The following is a 25,348-nucleotide window of genomic DNA, read 5'->3' on the forward strand; positions in this document are numbered from 1 at the left end:
TCTTCTGCATTCCCACCACCTCTGGAAACACTCATCGCTCCCAAATGCATGTGAGCCCCCGAGGACACTGCCTGGCACAGAAACGGAGCCACCAGCCGCAAGCCCTCGGTGAGGCCCAGCGAGGCCCAGAGGTCCACGGACGCCCGGCTTGGCAGACAGGTCACCTTCAGAGCTGCAGGCAGTAGATCGAATGGCAAAACCACTCCGATCTCATCAGGGGACAGGGAGGAAGGAGAGGCAGTGTAGTCCCTCACGGTCAGGGGGCAGTGGACAACCCAGGCCTGCACTCTCGGGGGCAGCGTGGATGCCCTGAGCCCCTTCTCCTGCCACTTCCCCTGACGCTGGGAGGCTTCGGGCACTGCCTGCCCTCCACGTCCACAGAGGCCTCTCCCCTGTGCCGGCCTCTTTGTACAGCTCGTGTGAGCTTCTCTTTTCACGTTCGGCGGAGCCCAGCACCTCTCTATAGAGTGACCCCGAATTGGATGTAGAACTCTGGCTCACTTTCCACGGACGGATGGGCATGAAGCCGGCAGCCTTGACTCCGGGCTTTCCCGGCCCTTCGGTCCAGAGCGAGCCCCCAGATAAAGGTCACGGGGGAAAATGAGCTCCTTTGTGGCTTTTCAGAAACAAGCCCCAGTGGGATGCAATCAGCAAAATCCAGACTGTGGGAAACTGTGAAACAAACTATCTTGTTTCTGGAACAAAAATGCTGCAGGGAGACACCAGGGATGGAGGGGAAGCCCGTGCAGTGAGAGACTTCCTGTCCCGTTCAGGAGGAGAAGCCAGGCACAAAAAGCTGTAGCTCCGTCATTCCATTCGCATGACATTTGGGAAAAGGCAAAATTACAGGGACAGCAATATGATGGTGGTCCCTCGAGGTGGGGGTGTGGCTGTCCACTGCAAAGGGACACGGGGAATTTTCAGAACAGAGGCATGTTGTACGTCTTGACTGTAACACTGGTTACACAGCTGCATACCTCTGGCAGAACTCATCAAACTGTATTTTTTTTTAAGTAGGCTGCATGACCCGCGTGAAGCCCAACATGGGGTTTGAACTCACGACCCTGAGATCAAGCCGGGAGCTGAGATCAAGAGTCGGACGCTTAACCGACGGAGCCACCCCAGCGCCCTGAACTGCATACTTTAAAAAGGGGTGTTTTGCTACATGTAAATTACACCTGGACAAATCTGACCCCCCAAGAGAGAGACTTGCAAGATTTATTTATCAACTGCCGTCTTGCTTAGATCCTGAATTTTTAAAAAAGTGTTAAAAAAAAAAATCTATCAGTTAATCAGGAACCATGAACAAATGCTACTGAGTGTCTGAGGATCCGGAAGCTTGCAGCTGGCTTTCAGGGCTGTGAGGAGAGCCCCAAGCGGAGTTCAAAAAGGAGGGCCCTTGAATTTTAGAAGGCTGAACTATTCACATTTCACATAATTTCATATGAAAGATCTCCAAATTTGCTACGAAATCCTGATTCCTTTATTCAGATTTCACATGGATGGCATGACTCCTTATGACATATGATGGCTTTAAGATAAGCCAGGAGCAGTTGGCCGGGGTGGGGGAGGGGGGGGAGGAAACATGACTCCACACGGGTGTTTACTCTGGGTGGTGTTTACTCTGGGTGATCGGTGCTGGTGCTGGAGTTCACTCTTCTGTGCTCCGTGCTTTGGGGTTTGTTGGAAATGTTCCACAATAAAGAGCTTTGTTTTTCTTTAAAGCACTCTCAGGCGCCAGGCATGAAGCTAGGTATGTGTGGGGGCACCACGGCGCTCCTCACCTCCAAGAGAGCATAAGAAGAGCCCAGCAGCCTGGGCGGGGACGGGGTGCAGGCCCACCTACAAGGGTGGCCCTGTTAAGCTCCACCACGGATGGCCGGCCTCAGCGGGGGCCCAGATCCTCTGGTTTTGTTGTTTTTTCCAAGAGAAGCTATAAGTCTGGGTTTTATATGCCAGCCTTTTCAATGTTCTACTTTATTTTTTCTTTATTTGGGAGGGAGGGGCAGAGGGATAGGGAGAGAGGATCTTCAGCAGGCTCCACGCCACCACGGAGCCCGACACGGGGCTCGATCTCAAGACCCTGAGATGATGACCTGAGCCGAAATCGAGAGTCGGACACTTAACTCACTGCGCCACCCAGGTGCCCCTAAATGTTCTAATTTAAAACAATGTTCTAATTTAAAGATCTAAAACCCCCGTGAAAGCCCAGGCCAGCTTGTGGGCCAGTCCACTCCAGAGGCAGCCGCAGGAACAGGTTTAACGCTAATACCAGCCATTCTCTGAATGTCCCACGTGAGGGTCCCACACAGGGATGGGGCGTCCTCTCTGCACCAGGGGAGGCAGAAATACAAATGCCCATCTGACAAGACAGGTGCTCCACGCACAGTGCTGTGTTCCATGTGTGGGCAAAGCGGGGGCAGCGGGGGCCCCTGGAGCTTTGGACTCCTGTGGGAACCACCCTACCCTGGTGGTCTTAGACCAGCAGCCGCTCTGGCGTGTAACGCTCCGTCCAGGGGCACGAGCTGGGTGAAGGCTGAGGACTAAGTGGGAGTGGACAGGAAGGAGCCACTTTCGGAGTTATTACCAGCATCATTAAGAGAATGCGATGCTCTCTTTAACAAGCCTTTAACTGCTATTACAAACAGTTCAAAAGGCCTCCCCAGGGCATACAACCGTGTTTGCGGACCAGAAGACTCCATATTGTAAGGTAGCAATTAATTTATAGATGCGATTCCACCCCAATTAAAACTGCACCAGGGCTGGTTTTATTCCCTCTTTGGGTTTGGTGGACACTGACAAGCTGGTTTCTACACGGAAATGTCAAGGGCCAAGAGAATCCTAAAAGAACAAAGCTGGAGGACGTAGCCTACCAGATATAAAGTCAAGAGTGACTACGAAATCACAGAAAGTAGAATAGTGAGGTAATGACGAAGGGACAAAAAAAAAAAAAAAACCGATCAAAGGGACAGAACAGTCTAGAAATTGACCTGCATTTCACAGGTCAATCACAGTTATCTGATTTATGTCAACAGTGACGCTGAAGGGCAGGGGGAAGACGAGGGCCTTTTTCAGTACCTGTTGCTGGGTCCAGTGGATGGATGCCCACAGGGGACAAAATGAACCTCGAAGCGCCACACACAACCAGCCAATGCCAAGTCAGCGTCCGCTGGACGGAGGTCTAAGTTTAAGAGAAACCCTAGAGGGCCGTCTGGGTAGCTCAGTCAGTTAAGCATCTGCCTGTGGCTCAGGTCATGATCCCGGGGTCTGGGATTGAGCCTTGAACCTCACATCGCATCGGGGCTCCCTGCTCGGCAGGAGGTCTGCTTCTCCCTCTGCCCCTCCCCCTGCTCTCTCTCTCTCCCTCCCTCCTCTCTAACAAATGGATAAAATCTTTTTAAAAAATTAAAAAATAAAAAAAATAAAAGCTACACTGAAAGGAAGCTTTTTAAAAATAGATTTATTTATTTTAGAGAGAGAAAGAGAGCAGGGGGAGGGGCAGAGGGAGAGGGAAAAGCAGATCCCCTGCTGAGCATGGAGCTGGGACTCAGGGCTTGATCTCAGGACCCAGAGATCATGACCTGAGCTGAAACCAAGAGTCAGATGCTCAACTGACTGAGCCACCCAGGTGCCTCTCAAGGAAGCTTTTAGAAGAAAACTTAAAAAGAACATCTTCACGACCTTCGGATAAGTTAAGAATTCTTATTCTGGTCGGAAAAACATCAACCATAAAGGTTTAAGGTCAACTGAAAGGTTGAGGGGTTGGAGTAAGTGTGAGTCAAGCACTTCTGATCATCAAAAGACAGGAGTAAGAGGGTAAGGAGGCAAGTTACGGAAGGGAGATGATATTTACAGTACGTTTATCTAACAAAGGCCTCATATCTCGAATATAAAGAGCCCTGGCAAACCAATAGGGCTGATCATCCGGTGGGAGAAATGGGCAAAGTCTTGAACAGACCTTCACCAAAGGTTTCTAAATGGCCAATAAGACATACGACAAGGTCATGGATCTTCAGAGAAACGCAAATCAAGACAGGATGCCGCCACACGTCTGTTCAAATAGTTCCAGTAAAAAAGTTGACCAAAGCCAAGTGTGACGATGGAATGTGCTGGTGGCAGGCCGGACACCAGAACAAACGCTTGGGAACACAGTTTAGCAGGATCCACTAGAGCTGAATCTGAACCCTCCCCACAACTCGCCAGCTCCATGTCACGGCACACATGGAACAGAAACATGTCTGTAAGGGAACAAAACATGCCTACTAGAATGTTCACGGCAGTACTGTTTGTAATTGTTCTCCTGACTGGAAACCATCGGAATGTCTGTCATTTTAAGAACGAAGAAATTACGGTTATTCACATAATGGAAAACCAAATGAGACCAAAGAACACCGTATACACCACAGAATGCGTGCTCTGTGACACAGACAACGCGGGGGCCATTTTGGTGACATGTCCATCAAACTGTGCATACTTTTATGTTTGTGTGTTATATACACTTCAGCAGAAAAGTGACGAACAAAAACAAAGCAGTCCTTGGAACTGACCTTTCCTCTGACCTTCCTTCCAGAACTGACCTCCCCTCACTGGTCTCCTGCTCATTTCCCCTCACTGGCCAAGGGAACCAGACAAAGGAGTGGCGGGTGGCCTAACCCTGCTAACCACAGCTCGCTCTCAGCCTTATAACACAAAAAACCAAAACCTAAAAAAAAAAAAAAAGAAAAAAGAAAAAAGGCACGATCTTCATTCTAGCAGCCTGGCCTCTCGTTTAGTCACCCCATCCCCCGCTGCTTGCAAAGGGTCCAAATCTCTTAACTTTGGGTTTTGCTCTGCTCCCTTGCCCCGCCTAGCTACCCCCAGAGGCATCCTCAGTCTCCCCAATTCCCAAGCCTGCTCTGAGCGGCTGCCTTGCCCAGACTCCCATTGGCCCTCCCGGCTCTTCACGCCCAGGCGCCTGTGTCCCATCGACTGTGCGTTCGCCGTGCTAGCCCCAGGACTCCCTTCTCTGGCCTCACCATCTCTATTGGGCCGTTTCCTGGAGCGCCCTCCCAACCCGCCCCCCGACGGCCCTCCGTCCATCCCCCATGCAGCCCAGGTGGGGCCCTGCTGATCAGGCTCTGACTGCCTTGTCCACACCCCCAGCCCCACACCATGCTCACCACGCAGCCCGGGGCCAGGCACAGTCCCCACACTAGGGCCTGTGACTCCCCACTGAGCTGGTGGCCACGGAGGCTCTGTGCTGTGGCAGAGACCATCTGCGCTGGCTAGAGACGGAAGTGGTCGGGGACAGAAGTGCGGGGTTTACAGCGGGAGGGCCAGGCTGTGGCCCCGGGGTGCCAGGTGAGTGACCCCTCGGAGTCTGTTTTCTCAGGAGTGAAACAGGGCATCACGGCAAAGGGGGAAGCATGCCTTGCGAAGTCTGCAGGTCTGGCTTGACAACGGCCTCTGCTCCCTGTAAGTCAGGTGACCTGGGTCCTCAGTCACTAGCGTCTCAGTATGCTCAGCTGCAAAGTGGGGTGATAAAGCTTTCCCTGAAGAGCTCTGGTGAGACCGGACAGGATATTAATAGTAAGGATAAAGATAATAATTCATGCCATTTGGGGGCGGGGCCACGGCCATGTGCACCTGGACATGGGTGAAGCACTCAACGATGATTACGATTAGAGCATTTCAGTTTTATAGCCCCAGGAGATAAGGACGGTTAGGACCTCTATGAAGAGCCAAGGGCACAGACTTGAAAAGATTCCGTCACGGGGAACGTCGCACGACTACTAGGCGGTAGAGGCAGGACTCGAACCTTCATCACCCAGCTCTGGGTCCTAGCCCTGCTGCACTGGGAAAGGGTCCCCCGCAGAGGGTCCACGCCACCCGGCCCCACCAGGCTTCTGCACGGTACGGTAAGGGACAAGAGGTGCTGCACAGCGGCAGACACCGCGTGGAGAAGCCGGAACCTCACCATCACGAAGAGGGACATCCAGTTTCCCTCTGCGGCAGAGACAGACTCTCCGAGCCGCCAGCGCCCCCAGACTAGCGGTTTTATTTCAGGTCCGTCTTGCAAAGCCGGAAAGGTGCCAGGGAGGACGGTGGCTCCCCGTACTCCCACGGCACACCCACGTCCTCACTCGGGGCACGGGTGTGCAGGGGACACCTCTGCTTTACAGCCGAGGAAACTCAGGGCCATTGGAAATGGTCCCCTACCTTGTATCACATTCTCCCCCAAACACCTTCCACGCCAGGAAGGCACGTGGGCCAGCCGCAGCACAGAGGCCGGAGTCCTGCTTTCCGCCGGTCCTTCCATCCTGCCTCTGGCCCTCTGTGGGCAAAGCCCTCCAGGCCTCCGGGCGTGACCGCACCTGCTAGAACCTGACACCGGCCTCCCTCGGCACACGCTCCCAGTCTGCCTGCGCATTTTCTCCTGGGGAAACGTCGCCTTTGTCTTCTCGCAGCACCCAGCGCAGGGCGCGACACAAAACGCACGCTGACTCGCCCTGCGGCCACCAGCGCTAGGTGACATCACCGTCACCTCACCTAGCGCTCACATGAGCCCCGGGGGACGGGGTCACTGCCTCCATTTAGCAGAGGGGAAAACCGCGGCAGGGTGAGGGCAGGGTCTCGCCCAGGCCGCGCCCAGCGACAGACTGTGAGCCTGACGAACTCGGGGACTTCCTCTATTTTGTTCGTGGCTCCTTGGGGCAGAGCGAGGCCTCGGGAGATATTTGCTGAGCTTTCGAAAATGGAAAACTACTGTCCCGTGTGTGGTACGAGGACTGTGTTCTCTGAATATCGGCTGTGATGTTTGAGGACCGTAACTTTTCTGGGAGAGGCAACGGTCACCACAACGGCAACAGGGAATTAGGAGCCCACGGGACACTGAGTGCCCAGCCTGGGGAATTCTGGCCCGAGTGTGGCCCCAGGGCCTGCACCTAGGACCGGCTCTGGGCGAGGGCAGGCCTGGGCCCTGGGGCTCCCTCAGCCCAGGAACCCCTCCCCACCCCCCAAACCTGCCCGTGGGCCTCTGAGGTCGGATTTGGGTAAAACACAGGCAACAATAAATGTGATAAAGTGACCTGGCTGCAGGAATGATTCGGAACTCAAGTCTCGGGGGGAAGTGGTTTCGTCACTTTGTCATACTGTCATTTTCTTACTTCCGAAAATCAGCTGTACTCTTACTTAATACTTACAACTAATTCGCCTATTTATTTAAACCTTCTTCCAAGGAAGCTTTATGGAAGGTTAAAAAAAAAAAATCAGTAAAGTAAAAAGAAAACAATGTTATGAGTAAAGTCAAGCTGGACAGTGTGACATCGTGACTTATAATAAATACGCATTTGGTCTTTGTACCCTTTCTGGCACAGAGCTCCTAAAACCCTTGGCATTTACTAACTGATAAGAGCAACAAAGGTATCTAGTTCCTCAGAACCAGCCCCCTTCAGCCACACTGGAGTTTATGTTAATAAAGCGTTTTCTGGAAAGCCCCTAAGGACAGGGCTGGTTGGCAGGCAACTCCACCATGTGATCAGAGGGTTTGAATTTTCAGGCCGGCCGCTGACCTCCGGGGAAGGGAGAGGGGCAGAAGGTGAATGACTACCCAAGGGCAGATGATTTCATCAGTCACACCTGCACCGAGGTACGATACCTCCATAAATACCCTGAGCATGGGGTTTAGAGAGCTTTGGGTTTCAGGGTGCTGAGCACTTCCTTGGGGGGCTGGGAGGGCGGTGCCCCTGGGGAGGGCATGAAGCACCGCAGCCTCCCCCACGCCTTGCCCCCTGCACCTCTTCCATCTGGCTGTTCCTGACTCACATCCTTTATAATAAACCCATAACCTAGTGAGTACACTGCTCTCCTGACTGTGAACCGCTCTAGCAAATGATTCAAACCTGAAGAGGGGGTTCTGGCAACTTCTGATTTGGGAGCCTGGTGTCTGAGATGGGGTGGGGAGGGGCCTTGTGGGACCGAGCCCTTACCCATGGGATCCGATGCTATCTCCAGGGGGACAGCGTCACACTCAGCGGCGTCCCAAGGGTGGGAGAGAACTCCGCATACATCCGGGCACAGAAACGTTCAGTGTGGGTCTCGAGGAGAGGAAAAAACCAGTTCTCCTCCTCCACTGTCACCCCCAGAGCTCTAAGCTTGAGGCTGCTCTCTTCGTTTGACAGGGGACATTGGTGATAAAGATGCATCAGCGCCAAAGCGCAACCTGGCCCACGTCAGTGAGGCCACGGGACTGAAAGGCAATCATCTGCATGGGTGCGGACGGCACCTCTCTGCCCCATGGCTTCTCAAGACAAGATCGCAGGCCTGGAGTGAAATACTGAGTGGGTGCTGCCCGCAGCACTGAAGACCTCTAACGCCCCCGAGCCTCAGCTGATCCACCTGTGGAAGGGCACCGGCCACTCTCAGTGGTCCCTTGGGAGGTTCCATCGAGAAATGCAAACAAGAAACAAGACCCGGAAGAATCTCGTGAACCCCCACACACTGTGGACACACGAGGGGTTAAGGGAGACCTGAAGCCCAGGCCACCAATAAGGTACCAGCCGCGATTCAACCCACAATGCCGCAAGGAAGCCCGCACCTCTCTGGCCTGGCTCCCTCCCGTCCCGGGCCCATGGACAGGCTCTGGAAGGCTGAGAGAGGGATCCTGAGTAGGGTCACTTACACTGGCTGAATTTTGGTGAACTCCGGGATTTCGTCTTTTTTCTTTCTGAAGAGGAGCCAGTAGGACAGGACGCCCACGATGAGGGAAAACAGAATCATGTCCGTCATGCTGAAAAGAGACACTTCTTCTGCCACTGTCTCAGACACGGTGGCGCTGGCATCCATGCTGGAGTCCCCCATGTTGACAGGAAACTGCAGGGAGACAGAAAGGACTGGGATCAGCAGGGAGAAGCAGGGTCTGCCTGAGGCCTGTGGGGGACCACCCCGAGCCCCACAAGCTTCAGCCGGGGTCTCTAGGCCCCAAGGGGGGCAGCGACAGGCAAAGCACTGGGCGCAGGAGCCGCTGGTCCCCCTGAGACACAGCCACAGCCTTGGACCGAAACTAAAGTAGCAAACGGCCCTGTGGTGTCCGTGGGGGTCCTACCACTGAGCTGGGACTGGGCCCCCTGCAAACACAGGGGACAGAAGCCACAGACTCCCGGTACCACTGAGCACCCTCCAGCCCCACAAGGGCTTGGAAGGGTTGGTTCCACACAAGAGTAGGGGCCACTCTGAGGCAAACCTTTTCCCTAACTGTGCAACAGGTCTGGGCTGCCCCAAGCCCTGCCCATTCCAAAGGCCTTCAGGACAGGCCCTTGGATGGCTCCTGGAAAATCACTTCTGAGTCAGGGAAATGGCCACCTGCTAAGTGTCTCTGTATACCTGAGACCTCTGGCCACATGCACGGTTAACACTAACCATATCATTCAGGATGAACACCTAGGGCTCTGAATCACATCGTATGGGTTTGACCTCTGGGGTGCTGGAGACCGAGCAGATAAGGTTAGAGACGCCGCGCTCCACGCCCACAAGGCTGACTCCCAGTACAAGCCCCGCATGCCAACGCAGCAGTGAGCTCCCCTGGTGGGTCCTACTTCAAACGTGAGGCCAGGCATGGTTGCTGGGAGCGTTGAGCCCCTGGACTCCAGTGGGCAAGGACAGCTGGAAGCTCGTGCCTGATTTCTCCCAGTCTCAGCCCTGTGGAGCTTTTCCCTTTGCCGATTTCGGTCTGTATCCTTCTGCCATAATACACCGTAATGAGCGTAAGAGAGATTTTCTGAGTCCTGTGAGTCCTGGTGAATCACTGAAGACCCCCAGCACACAACCTCGTTCGTTCCCTTGAAAGATGCCCAGCTGGCGCTTCCACCCCTGAAACCTGGCAGGGAAGCAGATCTGGGTCCACGAAGGTCAGCGGGGAGTACCCACAACGCCAGCAATGCACGTCTGCACTCGACGAGGGTGGCCTCAGCTCTGCAAGTCACTCCATTTTGCAATCCCCGCTATTACCAGGAGGGCTGTTTTCACCACAACCACGGCTCCCAGCCTCGCTGGAGAAAGCCTTAGTCATCATATCTCAGCAGCTCAGGCATGGGAGATTGCCTCACGTCTGACTTCCGTTCACCGTCCCTGCCTCTGGGAGACACCAGGGCCGGCCCCCCACAGCTGCCCTCGCATCCGAGGGCCCCGGGCACCAACGCTGCCCTCCTAGGGCCTGTGGGGCATCGGCCTACTCGGAGCAGACCCTCGAGCTTGGCTCTCTGCTTTCTCATTCACCCAAGGTGCTTTTCTAATGGCTGACTCTCTGTGATAATCTCAACACATCCTCTTTGCTATCTCATGCTACAGGAGGCACAGGACAAATTTAACTCTAGCGCCCACACAGAGAACTGTGTATATTTAAGGATGAACTCCGCACGTTGAATATTTATTCAGTGTTCATCTGGCATATCTTCCTAGCCAACCCTGCCAGTGTCGTCTGGCACACCCACAAGCCTTCTGCGTGTCAAGCTTTCACAGAACCATGGAGGGAGAGGACCCGTCCAACTGAGTCATGCCACGCAGACCCTCAGAGCCCAGGCGACACAGGAAAGCCCCCTGCTGGCATCCCTCACATAGGAGCGGTCAGCCAGCGTCAGCTCCCTGGCCCACTACCTTTCTTCCCCCGGCTCAGGTCACCCAGCCCCCTTCTTTACTGAGGGGAGACTCGTGGCCATGAAGCAAAATGATCAATGACCGTTTCCTGATACATACGCGAGCTGCCTGCACCACCTGAGAAAACTGGTTCTTCGGGGGGTCCCTGCAGGGACGGTGTGTTGGAAGGCAGGGGAGTCACACAGCCCCACTCATCCCACATTTGGTTCCAGCCACCCAGGCCACTGCCACAGACCCCTAAGAGGTCAGCTCCACAGGGTAGCCAGAGGAAGCCAGATGGCTTCAGATGGCTTCATGTCCTACTTAGCACAAACTCTAAAGGCCTTAGCTGGCCTCTAGGCTCCATAGGGTCTGCCCCCTCACCTTTCCTCACTCCTCACCAGTACATTGGCCTCCCTGCTACCCCTCAAGCCTCCAGGTCTGCTCCTGCCCCAGGGCCTTTGCACATGTTAATGCTGTGGCCTGGACTCTGTTCCTCTAGTTATCTGTAGGGTTCTCTCCCCCACTTCATTCAGGTCTCTGCTCACATGTTACCACCTCAGAGAGACTCTTCCTCAGTATAGTTTCCGGTCCTTCTCCCTCCCCGAGCCCACTCACAGCACGGATCACTACCTGGCATTATGTCATACATTCATTCCACTGGCCATCTCCCTGACTGCAGGATCAGCCCACAAGAGCAGGGACTCCACCTTGTTCATAGCCTGACAGATCATGAACGCCTGTCAACTTGTTGAATAAATGAACACGTGATTCTAGAGGGGGTGGCTTGGCAATGCCTGGCACACGCATTACCGAGTGGTTTTACAAACCGCAAAGCACAACACAGGTATGTCATTACCACAGTCTGTGAGACTATGTTCACTCTCCTTCAGTCTGGCTCTGTCTCTGGAACCCGCACTTCCTGCTTCCTTCAGCATCCAGGCCACTCTCCTCAAGCTCAGAGTAAGGACCCCACATTCTCGCACCTCGTGGAAACACCCAGGCACCCAGACTCCCTGCAGCAAGCCAGGGTGGGGCTCCGGCCCTGAGGCCCCATGAGAACGGGGGACAGTGCCAGCACTCAGGGGTCTCACAGGCACTGAGAATGTCCCCAGCAGCTTTGACTGCGAGGCATAAAACTTCAGACAAGAGCCAAAGAGGAGCAACGGAAAGGACCCGGCAATCATTTTATCTGAGGCCTCCTTCTAGCATGGGGAATGGAGGGCTCCCAGGAGGTAAGCAGCTCACCCGAGTAAAAACTAGAAAGGGGCCCCAGCTTCCCAGGGGAGGGCTGTGTTCAGTATCTAAGTAGGATGACTTATCAGACACAGGTCTCTCCCCCGTGATGCTATGAGCTCCTGAACGAAGAACAGTATCATAGGTACCTCTGTGTCTGGCACATGGTGGAAAGGGAGGACTGGCAAGAAGGGAGTCAAGGAAAATCCTTACCCCTACCCTTCCCATACTAGGACAGGAGAAGCGTGCCTGGGGCTGAAGCCGTGAACGAGCTGTTAAACCACGATTTTCGTACCGAGCCACTGTTTTCATACTGAAGCTCACACGGACGCCCACCCATCTCCCCAGCCTGAGCCGCTGCACCCCTGCCCCAGTGCCTTTACATATGCCTGAGCTGCTTTTCCTCTCGTTGCTTCCTGCTTCAGACCTGGGGTCTGATGACCTCAGCCCCACTGTCACTCCCATGGGTCCTACTTTCCTGGCATGGAGCTTGGCACACCTGATCTAATGCTCGACAACTCCCCATGGAAGGAGTCAACGAATATATTATCACACACGGAATGTAAAATTGGCATGAACCGATAACACAAAACAAGCAGACTGAAGAGAAATCTGGGGCTGGTAATGTGCCCATGTAGTAATCCATGAGGACAGATGGTGCCGAACTTTCTTCGTTCATATAGCCCCTGGTATCTCAGCAAAATTACCATGGTGTCCGCAGGCCCACAGGAATACCTAACAGCTCCATTTACGAAGTAGTTAGGTCCAAACAACCACTGAAAACCCAGGTTGGCAAAGACACAAGTCACCCAAAGGAAGGCAGCACGATCCAATGTTAAAACTGTGAAGCAACGCAAGCTGGTATGAACTTCACACGGAATTTGATAGATGGGACTTCCACTGCATTGGGAGTCTGTCCTGAGACCCCTCTGCCCGGTCTGGTATAAAATCTCTCTCTTCTGCTGTCTGAAATATTCTGATGAGAACATTCTGGACGTCCTGCCTGACCAGAGTGTCCTCCACATCAAATGTGGCAGGGTGACTGCAAGAGTCTGTGGGAGACACTCCAAGGAGACTTCAGGAGCGCTGTGCACTCTTTCTGCCCTGGAAGGGTCTTTAATCTGTAGGTCGTTTCTTCTTTCCACATTCAGTGCAAAGGAAGAACGCTGAACAGTGCAGAGCTCTTGGGGGCCAAACGCAATATTTGTCAGCGCAGAACCAAAACAAAACCAAAAATGAAAAGTACATGTTTAAACAGAGCAATTTCTTAACTAGAGAAGGCCCTGCCACCAGCTGGCTGGGACTCCAGGTGAACCCCTTCCAGGGAGCAGGCTTTCATGTTCTCATCTGGAAAATTGGTCACAGGAAAAAGGGCAGATCGAAAGACCAGCCAATGATATCCTGCTAATCCCAAACAGACCAGATCGTATCTAACCTTGTATTGCAAATTAGGTTTGTACGTAGAGCTTTCATTTTTATCATAAAAGAGAATATACATACAGGAAAGGACACAGATAGATAGACATATAAGAGAGAAACCATTCCTCCTGAATTTCAACAGCTGATGCCACAGGCCAAGGGCAACCCATCCCAGCGATTCTAAAAAGTCAAAGAAGGCAGAAGGTTCTCCATCTGATGGTTTACAACACTGCAAGATAAAATTATCCTCTAGGGAGTACTTGTGGCTTTGCATTTACTTAATGCAATTTCTCTCTCTCTCTCTTTTTTTTTAAGATTTTATTTGACAGAGCACAAGCAGGGGGAGCAGCACAGGGAGAGGGAGAAGTAGGCTCTCTGCTGAGCAGGGAGCCTGATGCGGGACTTGACCCCAGGACCCTGAGATCACGACCTGAGTGGAAGACAGACGCTTAACCGACTAAGCCACCCAGGCGCCCCCTGCACACAATTTCTGATCAGTAAACAAGACCAATCAAGCAACCTGGCACCGACACTGGGGTGAGCTGGTCACCTGAAGCAGCAACAAGGAGGGAGAAGCCTGAGCAAGTAATTTAGTTGGCCCCTTAGTTATGCAAGTCACCCAGTGGCAAACAGTCACTGGCACTTCATGGCATCCACCCCCAGCTGCAGTGGGAACGACATCTACTCAAGTTCACAAACCTCTGCCAAGGATTAGTGGTTTCAAGATGAGGGAAAACCCTTAAGGGAGCCAAGCCTGCTTGCGCCTGATAGCTTATCCTCCAGAGACAGGGAGATGCTCAGGGGAAGGGCCTCCCCAAGGTAGCCACTGAAGAGCAGCAATCAAGAGAACGTGGAACAGATTCCTCTCTAGCTAACGTGCCCAGAAAGTTTATCCTCCAAACTGAGATACATCCGGTGTGGCTATCTTTGGATTTATCATCTTTAGGATTCATTTGGTTTCCTGAATCTGTAGGTTTGAGGACTTTCAGTCATCATTTCTTCACATACCTTTTCAGCCCACCGTCTTTCTCCTCTCCTGGGACTATGATGACATAAATGTGTTTTGTGACTGGTCCCCCATGTCCCTGAGCCTCAGTTTACTTTTTTTTTTTTCAGTCTGTCTAGTTTCTTTTTGTTGCTCTCCATTGATTGGGTAATTCTGCTATTCTATCTTTAAGTCCTCTGACTTCACCATTCTACTATGGAGCCATCCACAGAGCTTTCAATTTTCACTATGGTATTCTTCAGTTCTAAGATGTCTGTTTGGCTCTTCTTCACATCTTGTGTGATTCCAACATAGGTGCCACCTTGATGTTGGCGTTGATTGTTTTTTCTCATGCAAGTTGAGATTTTCCTAGTTTTTAGTACGTTGAGTGATTTGTGGTTGTATCCTAGATATTCTGGGAATAATGTTGTTACACTCTGAATCTTATTTACATGCTCTCCTTTATCAGAGAACCACCATGAGGGTGGGGGATGGAGGGTGCCAACTCATTGCTGTCATTCACAGGCAGCAGGTATAACACCTTGGGGAAAACTCGGGCTCTGAGGAAGGGGAAGACAAGATGGTCTGAAACAGTCAAAGAGGGGCACCCAGGGACTAACATCTAAGCTGAGTCATGAAAAATGACTAGGGTCCACCAGTCAGATAGGGAAGATAAGAGAAGTCAGGGGAAGCACATACAAAGGCCTGGAAGAGCAGAGGTGATAGAATCTGGTGTGACTCGAGTGTGGTACGATGGGATGCACTTGTATGCGTGGGTACAAGGTGTTCAGCAAGAGATGAACCTTTTGAAATACACTGAGACCAGCGTGCAAAGGGCCCAGGAGCCCTCTACATGTCTTGGGTCTTTGGGAGCTGGGCAGCCAGGGACAACCAGGCAGGGATGTGGCATGATTAAAACTATGTCATAGGTGGGAACCTGGACAACAGTGCCTCCATCCACCATGTCAGTACAATCATGAGGCCTTGACCAAGGCAGGACATGCCAGGCCAATGTTCCACAGCAGACAATAAGTGCCCCTGGCCAATGACCTTTCCCCCTACAAAACAGGGCTTGTGGATGTGATCTGGAGACATATGACTGGCACTGTGTCTGATGCAATGATGTAAAAGAGGAAGCCAGGAAAACTATGTGTGAAAGCATGACTTGGCAAGAAGCAAGCAGGAGAGACAGCATCACTCAGCACAAATTGAGCTGACCAGCCTTCACAGGAGCAGACCACTGGAACTGCAGCTGGCATGGAGAGCCGCGTGGGCTGGTTTCTACCACCCCCTCTGGGGCTGCAGCCACCTGATACGAACTCCAAGTGGGGCGGACCCACAGCTCCTCTATACCCTCGGCAAATACTCCAGGGTTTTTTGTGGGCATACTTAGTAACACTATTAAAAGTTAGCACAGGACAATTATGGGCACAGCATACTTCACAGGAGTTCTGTGAGGTAATAGAAAAAAAATTTATATATATATATAAATATTGGTCTCTGCCCCCAGTTGCTGGGACAGAGCTCCTAAAAACACTTGTAATTTCATAAGTGATAAGAGCACTAGGAGCATCTTTTGTTCTAATGTGGCTCTGGGTGGGCTCCTGGATGGGAAATGGTCACCAGAAAGACCAAGCCACAATTAGCAGCTTGGAACTTTCAGCCCTGCCTGTCCCTGATCATGCCTACCGAGGAAGCCTCCACAAAGATCCCAACAGTACAGGGTTCAGAGAACATCCAGGTTGGTGAACGCATCCATATGCCAGTAGGGTGATGCACCCCAACCCCATAGGGACAGAAGCTTCTGCATTCAGGCCCTCTCCCAGACCTCGTCCTATGTGTTTCATCTGGTTGTTCATCTGTATCCTTTATTGTGTCCTTTAATAAACTGGTAAATGTAAGCATTTCCCTAGTTGTGTGAGCTGCTCTAGCAAGTTAACTGAACTCAAGGAAAGTGTTGTAGGAAACCCCCATTTATTGCTGATTGCTCAGAAGCACAGGTGACAACCTGGACTTGTGACTGGCTCCTGAACTGGGGGAGCAGTCCCATGGGACTGAGCCCTTGTTCTGACACCAGCTCCAGGCAGACGGTATAGGAACTGAGGTAAACTGTAGGAGACCCAGTTGGTGTCACAGAATTACCTGTTGTGGGGAACCCCCACCCCTACATCTGGGGTCAGAAGTGCTGTGTGTAGCAGTACTGTCACAGTAAATGAGACACCGGAGAAAGAACTGGGCTTTTCTAACACCAGTTCATCCTCCTGACTACCCCTTTGCCTCATTTAATTTTGAATACAAATGAGGAAAAGAGAAACCCAGGAAGCTGGAGGACTTGCCTTGGTTTACGTAAGTTCTGGGCAGAACAGTTCTGAAGTCCGCTCTGCCCCTAGAGCAGCAGCAGGANNAAGCAGCGACAAGCTGATGAGAACCCCCCTAACGGCAATCAGAACGCTGCCCGTGCACGGCATGTTCACACAGCAAGCCTCAGCACGGACGATGACACTCCCCCATGTTTTACAGAAATGGGAATGGGATGGGCCAATGGCAGGATGGCCTCCCCAAAACACTGAGGTCTCACGAGGAGTTACAGAAGGGCTCCACACTTAGCACCAAAGACAGACTGGAACACAATCAGAAAGAGTCCCCAGAATGGATCGGCCACCAAAACATGCCACATGAGAAACAGTACCGGAACTGGAGAGGTTTACCCTAAAGACAAGCAGATTCAGAGGCAACAGGCCCACCCCTTCTTTGGGTAGTCACAAAACAGGAGGGAGAGGGCCCTGATGGCAGAAGTCAGCCCTGGTAATGGAGAACAGAGATTTACACGCTGTCTGAGAAGAACTTTCTAACAAAGCCGTCTGAAGACAGAATGAGTTGCTGTTGAGGCAGGGCCCCCATCGCGGAAGCTGTGTCAACAGAAGGCTGGGTAAGTTAGCAACGGAGAGAGTGCCTGTCACCCCAGGAGCTGGCGACACAGACCAACCAAGTGCAGGCTCATTAAACTGGACTGGCTGAGGTTGGTGACAGTCCTGGGGTGGGGGTGGGGGGCAAACTCCAAGTCTCTGACCTGAGTTAATAAATACTGGTTCCTGAGTCTCTTTCACTGAACCCTTTGAAACACACACACACACACACACACACACACACACACACACACACACACGAGTTCTAGTTCACGATCAACAAGAGCCATGCAAAGCAGAGGCAGACAACACAGTGATAGGGGATCCCACGGCACAGCCCAAGGACTCAGGAAAGAGGAAGAGAAACAGGGAGGCTCAGGACAGAGCTCTGAAAAAGGCAGGAAGGAGGACATACTGACTCTCTGGATTTAAAAGAACAGTGTGTGCTTCACACAAAGCAGGGCTTTCTGTAACGAGCCTTCTCGGGGTAAGCGAGGCTCCTTGCTCCCCACGCACACCAGCACCACGTCCGCACAGCACCTTTTTCCACCCACCTTGGTTTGCCGACACAAGATGCTGCTCCCTGATGGTCCTTTCCCCGCTCCTCTGGCGCCAAGAGGGAAGCCTGGGAATCTGTAAACCACGACGGAGAGGAAAAGGAATTCCGGACTCCACGCCCCAGGCTACAACAACCATTTGTGCCCAGAAATTCCAGCCTCTGCCTGACAGCCTCCAGCCACAGGGGCCTCGCCACCTCCTGTCCTAGCCTCTCCCTGCTCAAATGCTATATGTTAAAGGGTAAAACACACAGCTGTTTTCTCTCTCAACTTTTCCTTCATTTCTTCCATACATAAATATATCCCACATACACATATACATACTTGCATACAAAAAGCAGATAAAACATACAGTTGACCCTTGAACAACATGGGGGTTGGGGCACTGATGCCCCGCATAGTCAAAAACCCATGTATAACTTTTGATTTCCCCAAAATGTTACTACTACAAGCCTACTGTTGACTGGAAGCCCTACCAATAACAGAAATAATCAACACACTTTGTATGTTGTATGAATTCTATACTGAATCTTACAGTAAAACAAGCTACAGAAAAGAAAATGTCATTAAGAAAATCATAAGGAAGGGGCACCTGGGTGGCTCAGTCGGTTAAACATCCAACTCTTGATTTCAGCTCAGGTCATGATCTCAGGGTCATGCGACCGAGTCCTGTGTTGAGCTCTGCGCTGAGCATGCAGCCTGCTTAAGATTCTCTCTCTCCCTCTGTTCCCCTCCCCAATATCTCTCGCTCTTAAAAAAAAAAAAAAAAAGAAAGAAAAAAATCATAAGGAAGAGGGAACATATTTACAGAACCGTGTGTATATTTACTGAAAACAGTCCATGTAGAAGTGGACCTTCGTAGTTCAAACCCGAGTTGTTCAAGGGTCAGCTGTATTCCATTTTGTGAGACGTTCTTCCGTGTTGCTGGAGGGCCCTTTATAATGATATCTTCTTTGGCTGCCACTGATTTGTTGTACCATTATTTACTTAATTCCCTGTTCTTCATTCATTAAAATAGGTTTGATCACTTAAAAAACATGGGCACGAAGGAAAAAGGATGAGGAAAACACTTCCCGCTGTGCGGAAGTTCACAGTCTGGTCAAGGAAACACAGAAGACACTGTGGTCTAATGGGAGCAGTGCTGCAAAAACCAATGTTTACAGAGTGCTGTGGGGACAGAGGGGAGGAAGTACCTGCCCCAAGGGAGTGGAGGAACACACCAGGGCTCTCTGGCCTGTTCCCAATTTCCCACTTTGCTGGCCACCCACAGCATGGGGGGCCCACCAGAAGCAGGCGCTGGGCCTGGCACTTCTGGGGCGCCCCTTCGTGGCTCAGCTGACCCAGAAGTTACCATTATCTCCTTCTAGCCGCTAAGGTCGGTGCTCCAACAGGTTTACGTGGTTGGTCCGAGACCACACGGCTGGCAAGTGATGGAGCCTGAATTAAAAATGCGGGTCTGTTTTTCTGAGGTCCACCCTGACATCTGCTCTAAATAGTAAGAAAAGAATTTTGAAACAGAAAGCTTTTCTCTTTTGGAAAAAAAAAAAAATCCTCAAATTCTTAAGATTTGAATTTTTACAACTCTTGATACAAAATGTTGCTCTCAAATAGGATCAACCTCCAGCCAGACTGATGAGTTAAAAAAAAAAAAAAAGGCGGCATAAATCGTCAATACAGGGAATGAAAGCACGGAAAGCGTTAGATTCTGCCCAGATTACAAATATAACATGGGAAATTATGACCAACTTGGTGCAACATCTGATTAACTTTGATAACGTGGATAAATTTTTTAATAGATACAAACCACCAGAGCTCACCCAAGAGAAACATCCCTCTGAAAGAATTCAGATTCGTTAGTTAAAACCTTCACGAGAAGTGAGCTCCAGGAGCAGACAGCTTCACGGATACAGTCTACCAAACACCTGAGGAAGACATGACACCAGTTCCATACAAATCATTTCAGAAAATAGAACAGAAGGCTGCCCAACTTGCTTTATGAGGCCTGTATTACCCTGATACCAAAACCAGACAAAGACGATACAAAAAAGGCTATGGGCCAATATGCCTTTGGGGCAAGGGTCATGAGTGGGAGACACAAGGGAAGCTACTGGCATGCGGGACAACCTGTAGTATCTTGCTCTGGGGTGTGGCTATTCATGTGACAATTTCCCGAATTACACGGTGAAGGCCTGGGCCTTTCACTGCATGTAAGTTACACCACAACATAAGGGTGCATCGGCAACACAAGTACGCATGTGCAACAACGGAAAAGTATGCCTGAGTTTGCACAAAACCATCTGTGAGAGGATCGTCACAGAAACAGTATCTCAGGGGGGAGATTTTAATTTTCTTCTCACTTGCTTTTTAATGTATTATTTGCTTGGTTTTCAAATAATGAGTGTGTGCTGTTTACGTCATCAGAAGAATATTTTAAGCTGTTTTCTCATGGGAAACAAATGCCCAGACCTTGGGGTCCAGTGATTCTCTTCCTGGGCTGTGTGTGCCTCTCCCTGGGACCAGGGGCACGTTTGCCGCAGCACTGCTGGGGACGACCCCAAACTGCCTGCTTAGGTTTCCAATTCCAAACAATGGAATCTTCGGCAGTGGTTAAAAAATAAGTAGGCGGAGGGACGCCTGGGTGGTTAAGCGGCTGACTCTTGATTTCGGCTCAGGTTGTGACCTGATGGTGGGATCGAGCCCCGAGTCAGGCTCTGGTCAGCGGGGAGTCTGCTTGGGATTCTCTCTCCCTCTGTCCCTTCCCCCACATGCTCTTTCTTTCTCTCAAATGAATGAATAACTTAAAAAAAAAAAGTAATCTTAAAATCTTAAGTAAGTAGGTGGAACTATAGTACTCTCACTGAAAGACTGCCAAAACATACTGAATTTTTAAAAAAGTTATATTCTCATTACGAGACCATTAATGAAATAAAGAGTATATATTTCTCCAGATAAGGATCCATAACGACTTCCTCCAGGGAGTGTCTTCTTTTTCTTTAATTTATTTTTTATTTTATTTATTTGACAGAAAGAGAGACAGTCAGCGAGAGAGGGAACACAAGCAGGGTGAGTGGGAGAGGAAGAAACAGGCTTCCCAGCAGAGCAGGGAGTATGATACGGGGCTCCATCCCAGGACTCTGGGATCACGCCCTGAGCCGAAGGCAGACGCTTAACGACTGAGCCACCCAGGCACCCCCAGGGAGTGTCGTCAATATGAGTGGGGTGGTGGGTGTCTCAAGAGCCCTTTGCTTTGTCCTTTTCTAATGTGATGGCTGGTATTCATGATATTCACGTGTTACTTCGGAAACTAAAAATAAATACACAGCAGCTGGGTTTCTCGTGTGGAAGAAGGGAGCCACAAATGTGGAGAGAGCGAGAAAAGGAAGGAAAACGTGGTGGGCACTGGAATGGGAGGTGTAAATGCACATGGACGTGTTCGGGTGAGGGGTATATTTCCTACCTAGCTCCCAGATTCTAGTTTCTAAACACCATTCATTCTCCATCAGGGGAACTAGGGCCCCTTGGAGGAATGGCGGGCTCCAGAACTTGGGCAGGAAAAGCAGTGACTGAGCCTGGATCACTTTACTGTGCCAACAAGTAAAGAAGGCATAAAGAATGACAGGCGACGTGCCAAAAGGACACAGGGTCCTGGAAGGGGTTCCCACCAGCCAAACTGGGGACCCTGTGAGCACCGAAATAAACCCCAGAGTGAGAGATTAGAATCATGAGGACAAAAGGATAGCACAGAAGTCAATACTGATATGAATATATCCAAGAATCAATAAACACCTGGATGAATAAAGAAAGTTCTTCCTTAGAGTAGAATACCAACTAATAAAATGAGAGACTTAGAAAATCACCAATTGGCAACCTCTATAGTGATTATCGTTTCAGGCAAGGATCGTGAGTGCTAAAACTCCCAAGTCAAAGTTTGATGAGAAGTTTACTAATTACCTAGGGGGAAAAAAACACTTTACAGGGACAACCGTGCTGACACCACCCTAACCAAGTGATGAAAGGTAATGGCTCCAATACTGGGACAGAGTGACACGGCCTGCCACCTGCCATGGCGTTCTAAAGGACACAATGCTATTTCTGTGATATTCTGCCAAAAATACACAATCTGTATCTTATCACTGTCTTATCAGCAGACAAATCCACCCTGGGGGACATGCTACAAAGTGATGGCCTGACTTTTTGGAAAATGTCAAGGGCAAATATTATAAAGAAATAATCAACTGCTTCGGGACACATAAGAGTGGTTACAGTTCAATGCAACCTTGGGCCAGGAAAAGAAAAAGGAAGAAAAGATTTTTCTTTTGCTATAAAAGACGTGAGTGGCAAAATATGAATAAACTCCACATTCAGAAAAATAGTGTATCGATGTGAATTTCCTGGTGGGAATTATTGTACTATGGTTCTCTAAGAAAGCATCCTTGAATTTTAGAAAGTAAACACTAAAGCACTTAGGGGTAAATGAGGGCCCTATTTGGAACTTACTCTCAAGTAGATCAGGAAAAAAAATATTAAAGAAATATATATATATATGGAGAGGAAATGATAAAGAAACATATTTCTGTAAATCTGAAACTATTTCAAACTAAAACAAGTTAAAAATATACATGATCAGCCTGGGTGGCTCAGTCGATGAAGCGTCTGACTTCAGCTCAGGTCATGGTCCCAGGGGCCTGGGATTGACCCCACATGGGGCTCCCTGCTCATCGCGGAGTCTGCTTCTCCCTTTCCCTCTCCCTCTGCTCCCTCCCTGCTTGTTCTCTCTCTCAAATAAAATGTTTAAAACAAAATACACGATCATTGAAAAAAATATGCTAAATTTAAAAACATGAAGTAAAAGAATATAACCCAAACGGGTACTAGTTGTTTTTCTTCTACCAGTCTTTTGTTGTTTTGGTTTTTTCTTTACACATTTTTTTTTTAAAGATTTTATTTATTTATTTGACACAGAGACAGCCAGTGAGAGAGAGACAAGCAGGGGGAGTGGGAGAGGAAGAAGCAGGCTCCCAGCGGAGGAGCCCGATGTGGGGCTTGATTGCAGAATGCCGGGATCACGCCCTGAGCCAAAGGCAGACGCTTAACGACTGAGCCACCCAGGCGCCCCTGCACATTTTATTTTTAAGTAATCTCTACACCCCATGTGGGCTTCTTTTATATTTATATTATAAATTCGTTTTAACGAACCCAACCTTTCCTGAGGGGAAAATTAAGCTTTGGGTTCTGAGGTCGAGAACTCCCAGCATCTGTCTAATTCTGCCTTTCACCTACCAGAGGGCTTGACCAGAGATTTGCCTCCAGGTGAGTTGGAGCTGGAGGGACCAGCTCCCCTCCCTCGGCCATTGCCCCTGGGACCAACAGGAGTGTGAGTGTGAGTTCCCACACAATGTCTTTCAACTGTCCTTGATCAGCTCACCCTGACTTCCAACAGGAAAGCCTTAATTTATGGCTAGGCCCGGTCATTTTATAGCTGATGGAGGACAAGTCCCTCTAACTAAAGGGGCAGAGGGCAGGCGGGTGGACAAAGGCCCCAGAGGCTACTGTGAGGGGGACAGAAGACAATGCCTGGCGAAGAGCAGACACAGAAGAGCCCAGAAGGCCTGCAGTCACTCCAGAAGGTGCTGCAACGGCTCTTCTGCCTCACAGGTTGGGACTCTGAACTCCTGCCAAGCTCAGCACCCCTCTGGCCCAATTTTTCTACCATCCGTAGACAAGGTTAGCTCAGTCTTTGTAAACTTGCACCAGCCAGAATGGAAACCAACGGCACCTTTATCCCCCTTCACCTGTTTTCTGGCGTGAAGAATAGCCTGTATTATTTTAGCAGGAAGACAAAACAAAACAAAAACCTACCCACCTTTTACGTATTCCTCCACAATGATAGTATTATGTCAAAATTCCAGATGCCCCCATTCCAGGATCCCCTAAAGAAAGAGAGAAACTCCTTCTGCATCATCTACTGACTCTGGGATTCCTACATTTCAATCACAGCAAAGGAAATCAAGGTTACTTTCCAAAAGTACTATTTGAGCTTCTACCAAAATCATGACTTCTCTAGCTAGAGAAGAGACCGTAACTTTGAGGGGAGCAAAACAGCCCCAGCCTTTGCTCTCATTTCTCTCTAGTCCACTGGATTATAGAACAGTATTAGTAGCAAAACAGACAGAGGGTCATAATGAAAAGGATGTGGGACTTGGTGGGAGTTCAGAGAACCGAATTTGGGTACTGGCTTTCCCACCATCTTACTAAATCATTTCCCCTCACAGAGGCTTAGCCAACAAGATGGGCTAGTAGACCCTGTCTGGCTTTTCGCACAAATGATGCTTGTGGAAACATTCTGTGAAGTATCACGGAAACACTGATGGTTGAGGACACTGAAGACAAAGGTCACGTAAAACTGCCTTGAGGTGAAACACCCCCTCATACTAAAGAGCGGCTCTTCCACATCCATCAAGCGTGCTATGGGCCCAGCACCGGGCCGGCTGGACAAGCAAAGACAGACTCAGGGAATGTTCTCTGCCCCTTCCTCTGAAGAGAAGACAAGTGGCAGTTACGTGCTTGCCAGAATGAACGGTACAGATGGCCAATGCCAGTTCACAGCTAGGTGAGGCTGGTGTGAGTCCAAGCGGCTAGGGAGGGCTTCTTGACGGAGGGAGGCACAAAATGGCAGGTCATAGAAAAGTTGGGGTGGGGGGGAGAGCATCCAGAAGGGCCTGAAGGGAAAGTGGGCTCACAGCTTTAGGGGGAAAAAAGCCAGCTCAAAATTGCTCTGCCACTTAATAGTTCTAGCACTTTAGGCAAATCTCAACTTCCCTTGACCTCTTTCCTATCTAAAGACTCTAACCGGGCTATGGGAGAGTAACATGGGGAAACTGCAAACACTCGAAGAACGTTGGGTTACCGTCCCTCCCATTCCTATTCTTTGGGGGCAGATCAGAGTGAAAATCAGCATCGTCACCGAGCACCCACATTTTGGTTTCTGAAGACTATTCCCCAATAAAAAGAACCAGGGCTTCTTAAAGACGAGCTGGTTCCAGGGCTGGTGCATGGGAAACAAAAGATAAGCCTGGAACATCTCATAGTGCCATAAATTAAGGAAAAGTTCAAGGAAATATGGTGCTTAAGCCAGGAGACATCCCAAAGGAGGTCCTGATGGCTAAAGCTAGAACAATTTAAGCACCCAAATAATTAATGTTCTTGGATTGGGGGGCGGGTATAATTCATCTCCAAGGTTATTTTTTTTTGTATTGCGGCAAAATACACATAACCTAAAATCTGCCATCCTCAAGAGTGCTGTACGGTACACAGAACTGAGTGCATTCAAAATGATGTACATCCATTCCCACCATCTAGTTACGGAAGTTCTTCATCACCCCAAAGGAAACACAGTACCCAGGAAGCCATCAATCCCTGCTGCCCAGCCCCCGGCAACCTCTAATCTACTGTCTGTGTTAATTTGCTTATTACAAACATTTCACATGAATGGAATCCTACTATCAGCAGGTGCTTTGTGACAAGCTTCTTTCACTGAGCCTCATGTGTTCAAGGTTCACCATGTTGGAGCAGGTGTCAGCCTTTCGTTCCTGTTTATGGCTGAATACTATTCCGAGGTACGGCTCTACTACACTTTC

General features: G+C 50.3%; 1 protein-coding gene across 4 annotated transcripts in view; it reads right to left on the reverse strand.

The window, feature by feature from the left end:
* The window catches only part of LOC103670214 (NADPH--cytochrome P450 reductase), a 58,312-nt gene that overhangs the window by 18,279 nt on the left and 14,685 nt on the right, over positions 1-25,348 (reverse strand). For 2 of the 4 annotated variants that reach the window (XM_040634913.1, XM_040634911.1), the window contains exon 2: positions 8,660-8,850. In XM_040634913.1, the coding sequence (XP_040490847.1) occupies positions 8,660-8,838 (179 nt within the window). In that variant the 5' untranslated portion in view covers positions 8,839-8,850. Of the gene's footprint in view, positions 1-8,659; positions 8,851-9,572; positions 9,609-23,574; positions 23,627-25,348 lie in introns of those variants that run through there. The other 2 variants (XM_040634914.1, XM_040634912.1) reach the window with 2 other exon arrangements.

Source organism: Ursus maritimus, unplaced genomic scaffold (genome assembly GCF_017311325.1).
Source record: "Ursus maritimus isolate PB19 unplaced genomic scaffold, ASM1731132v1 scaffold_2, whole genome shotgun sequence".
NCBI classification, from domain to species: Eukaryota; Metazoa; Chordata; class Mammalia; order Carnivora; family Ursidae; genus Ursus; species Ursus maritimus.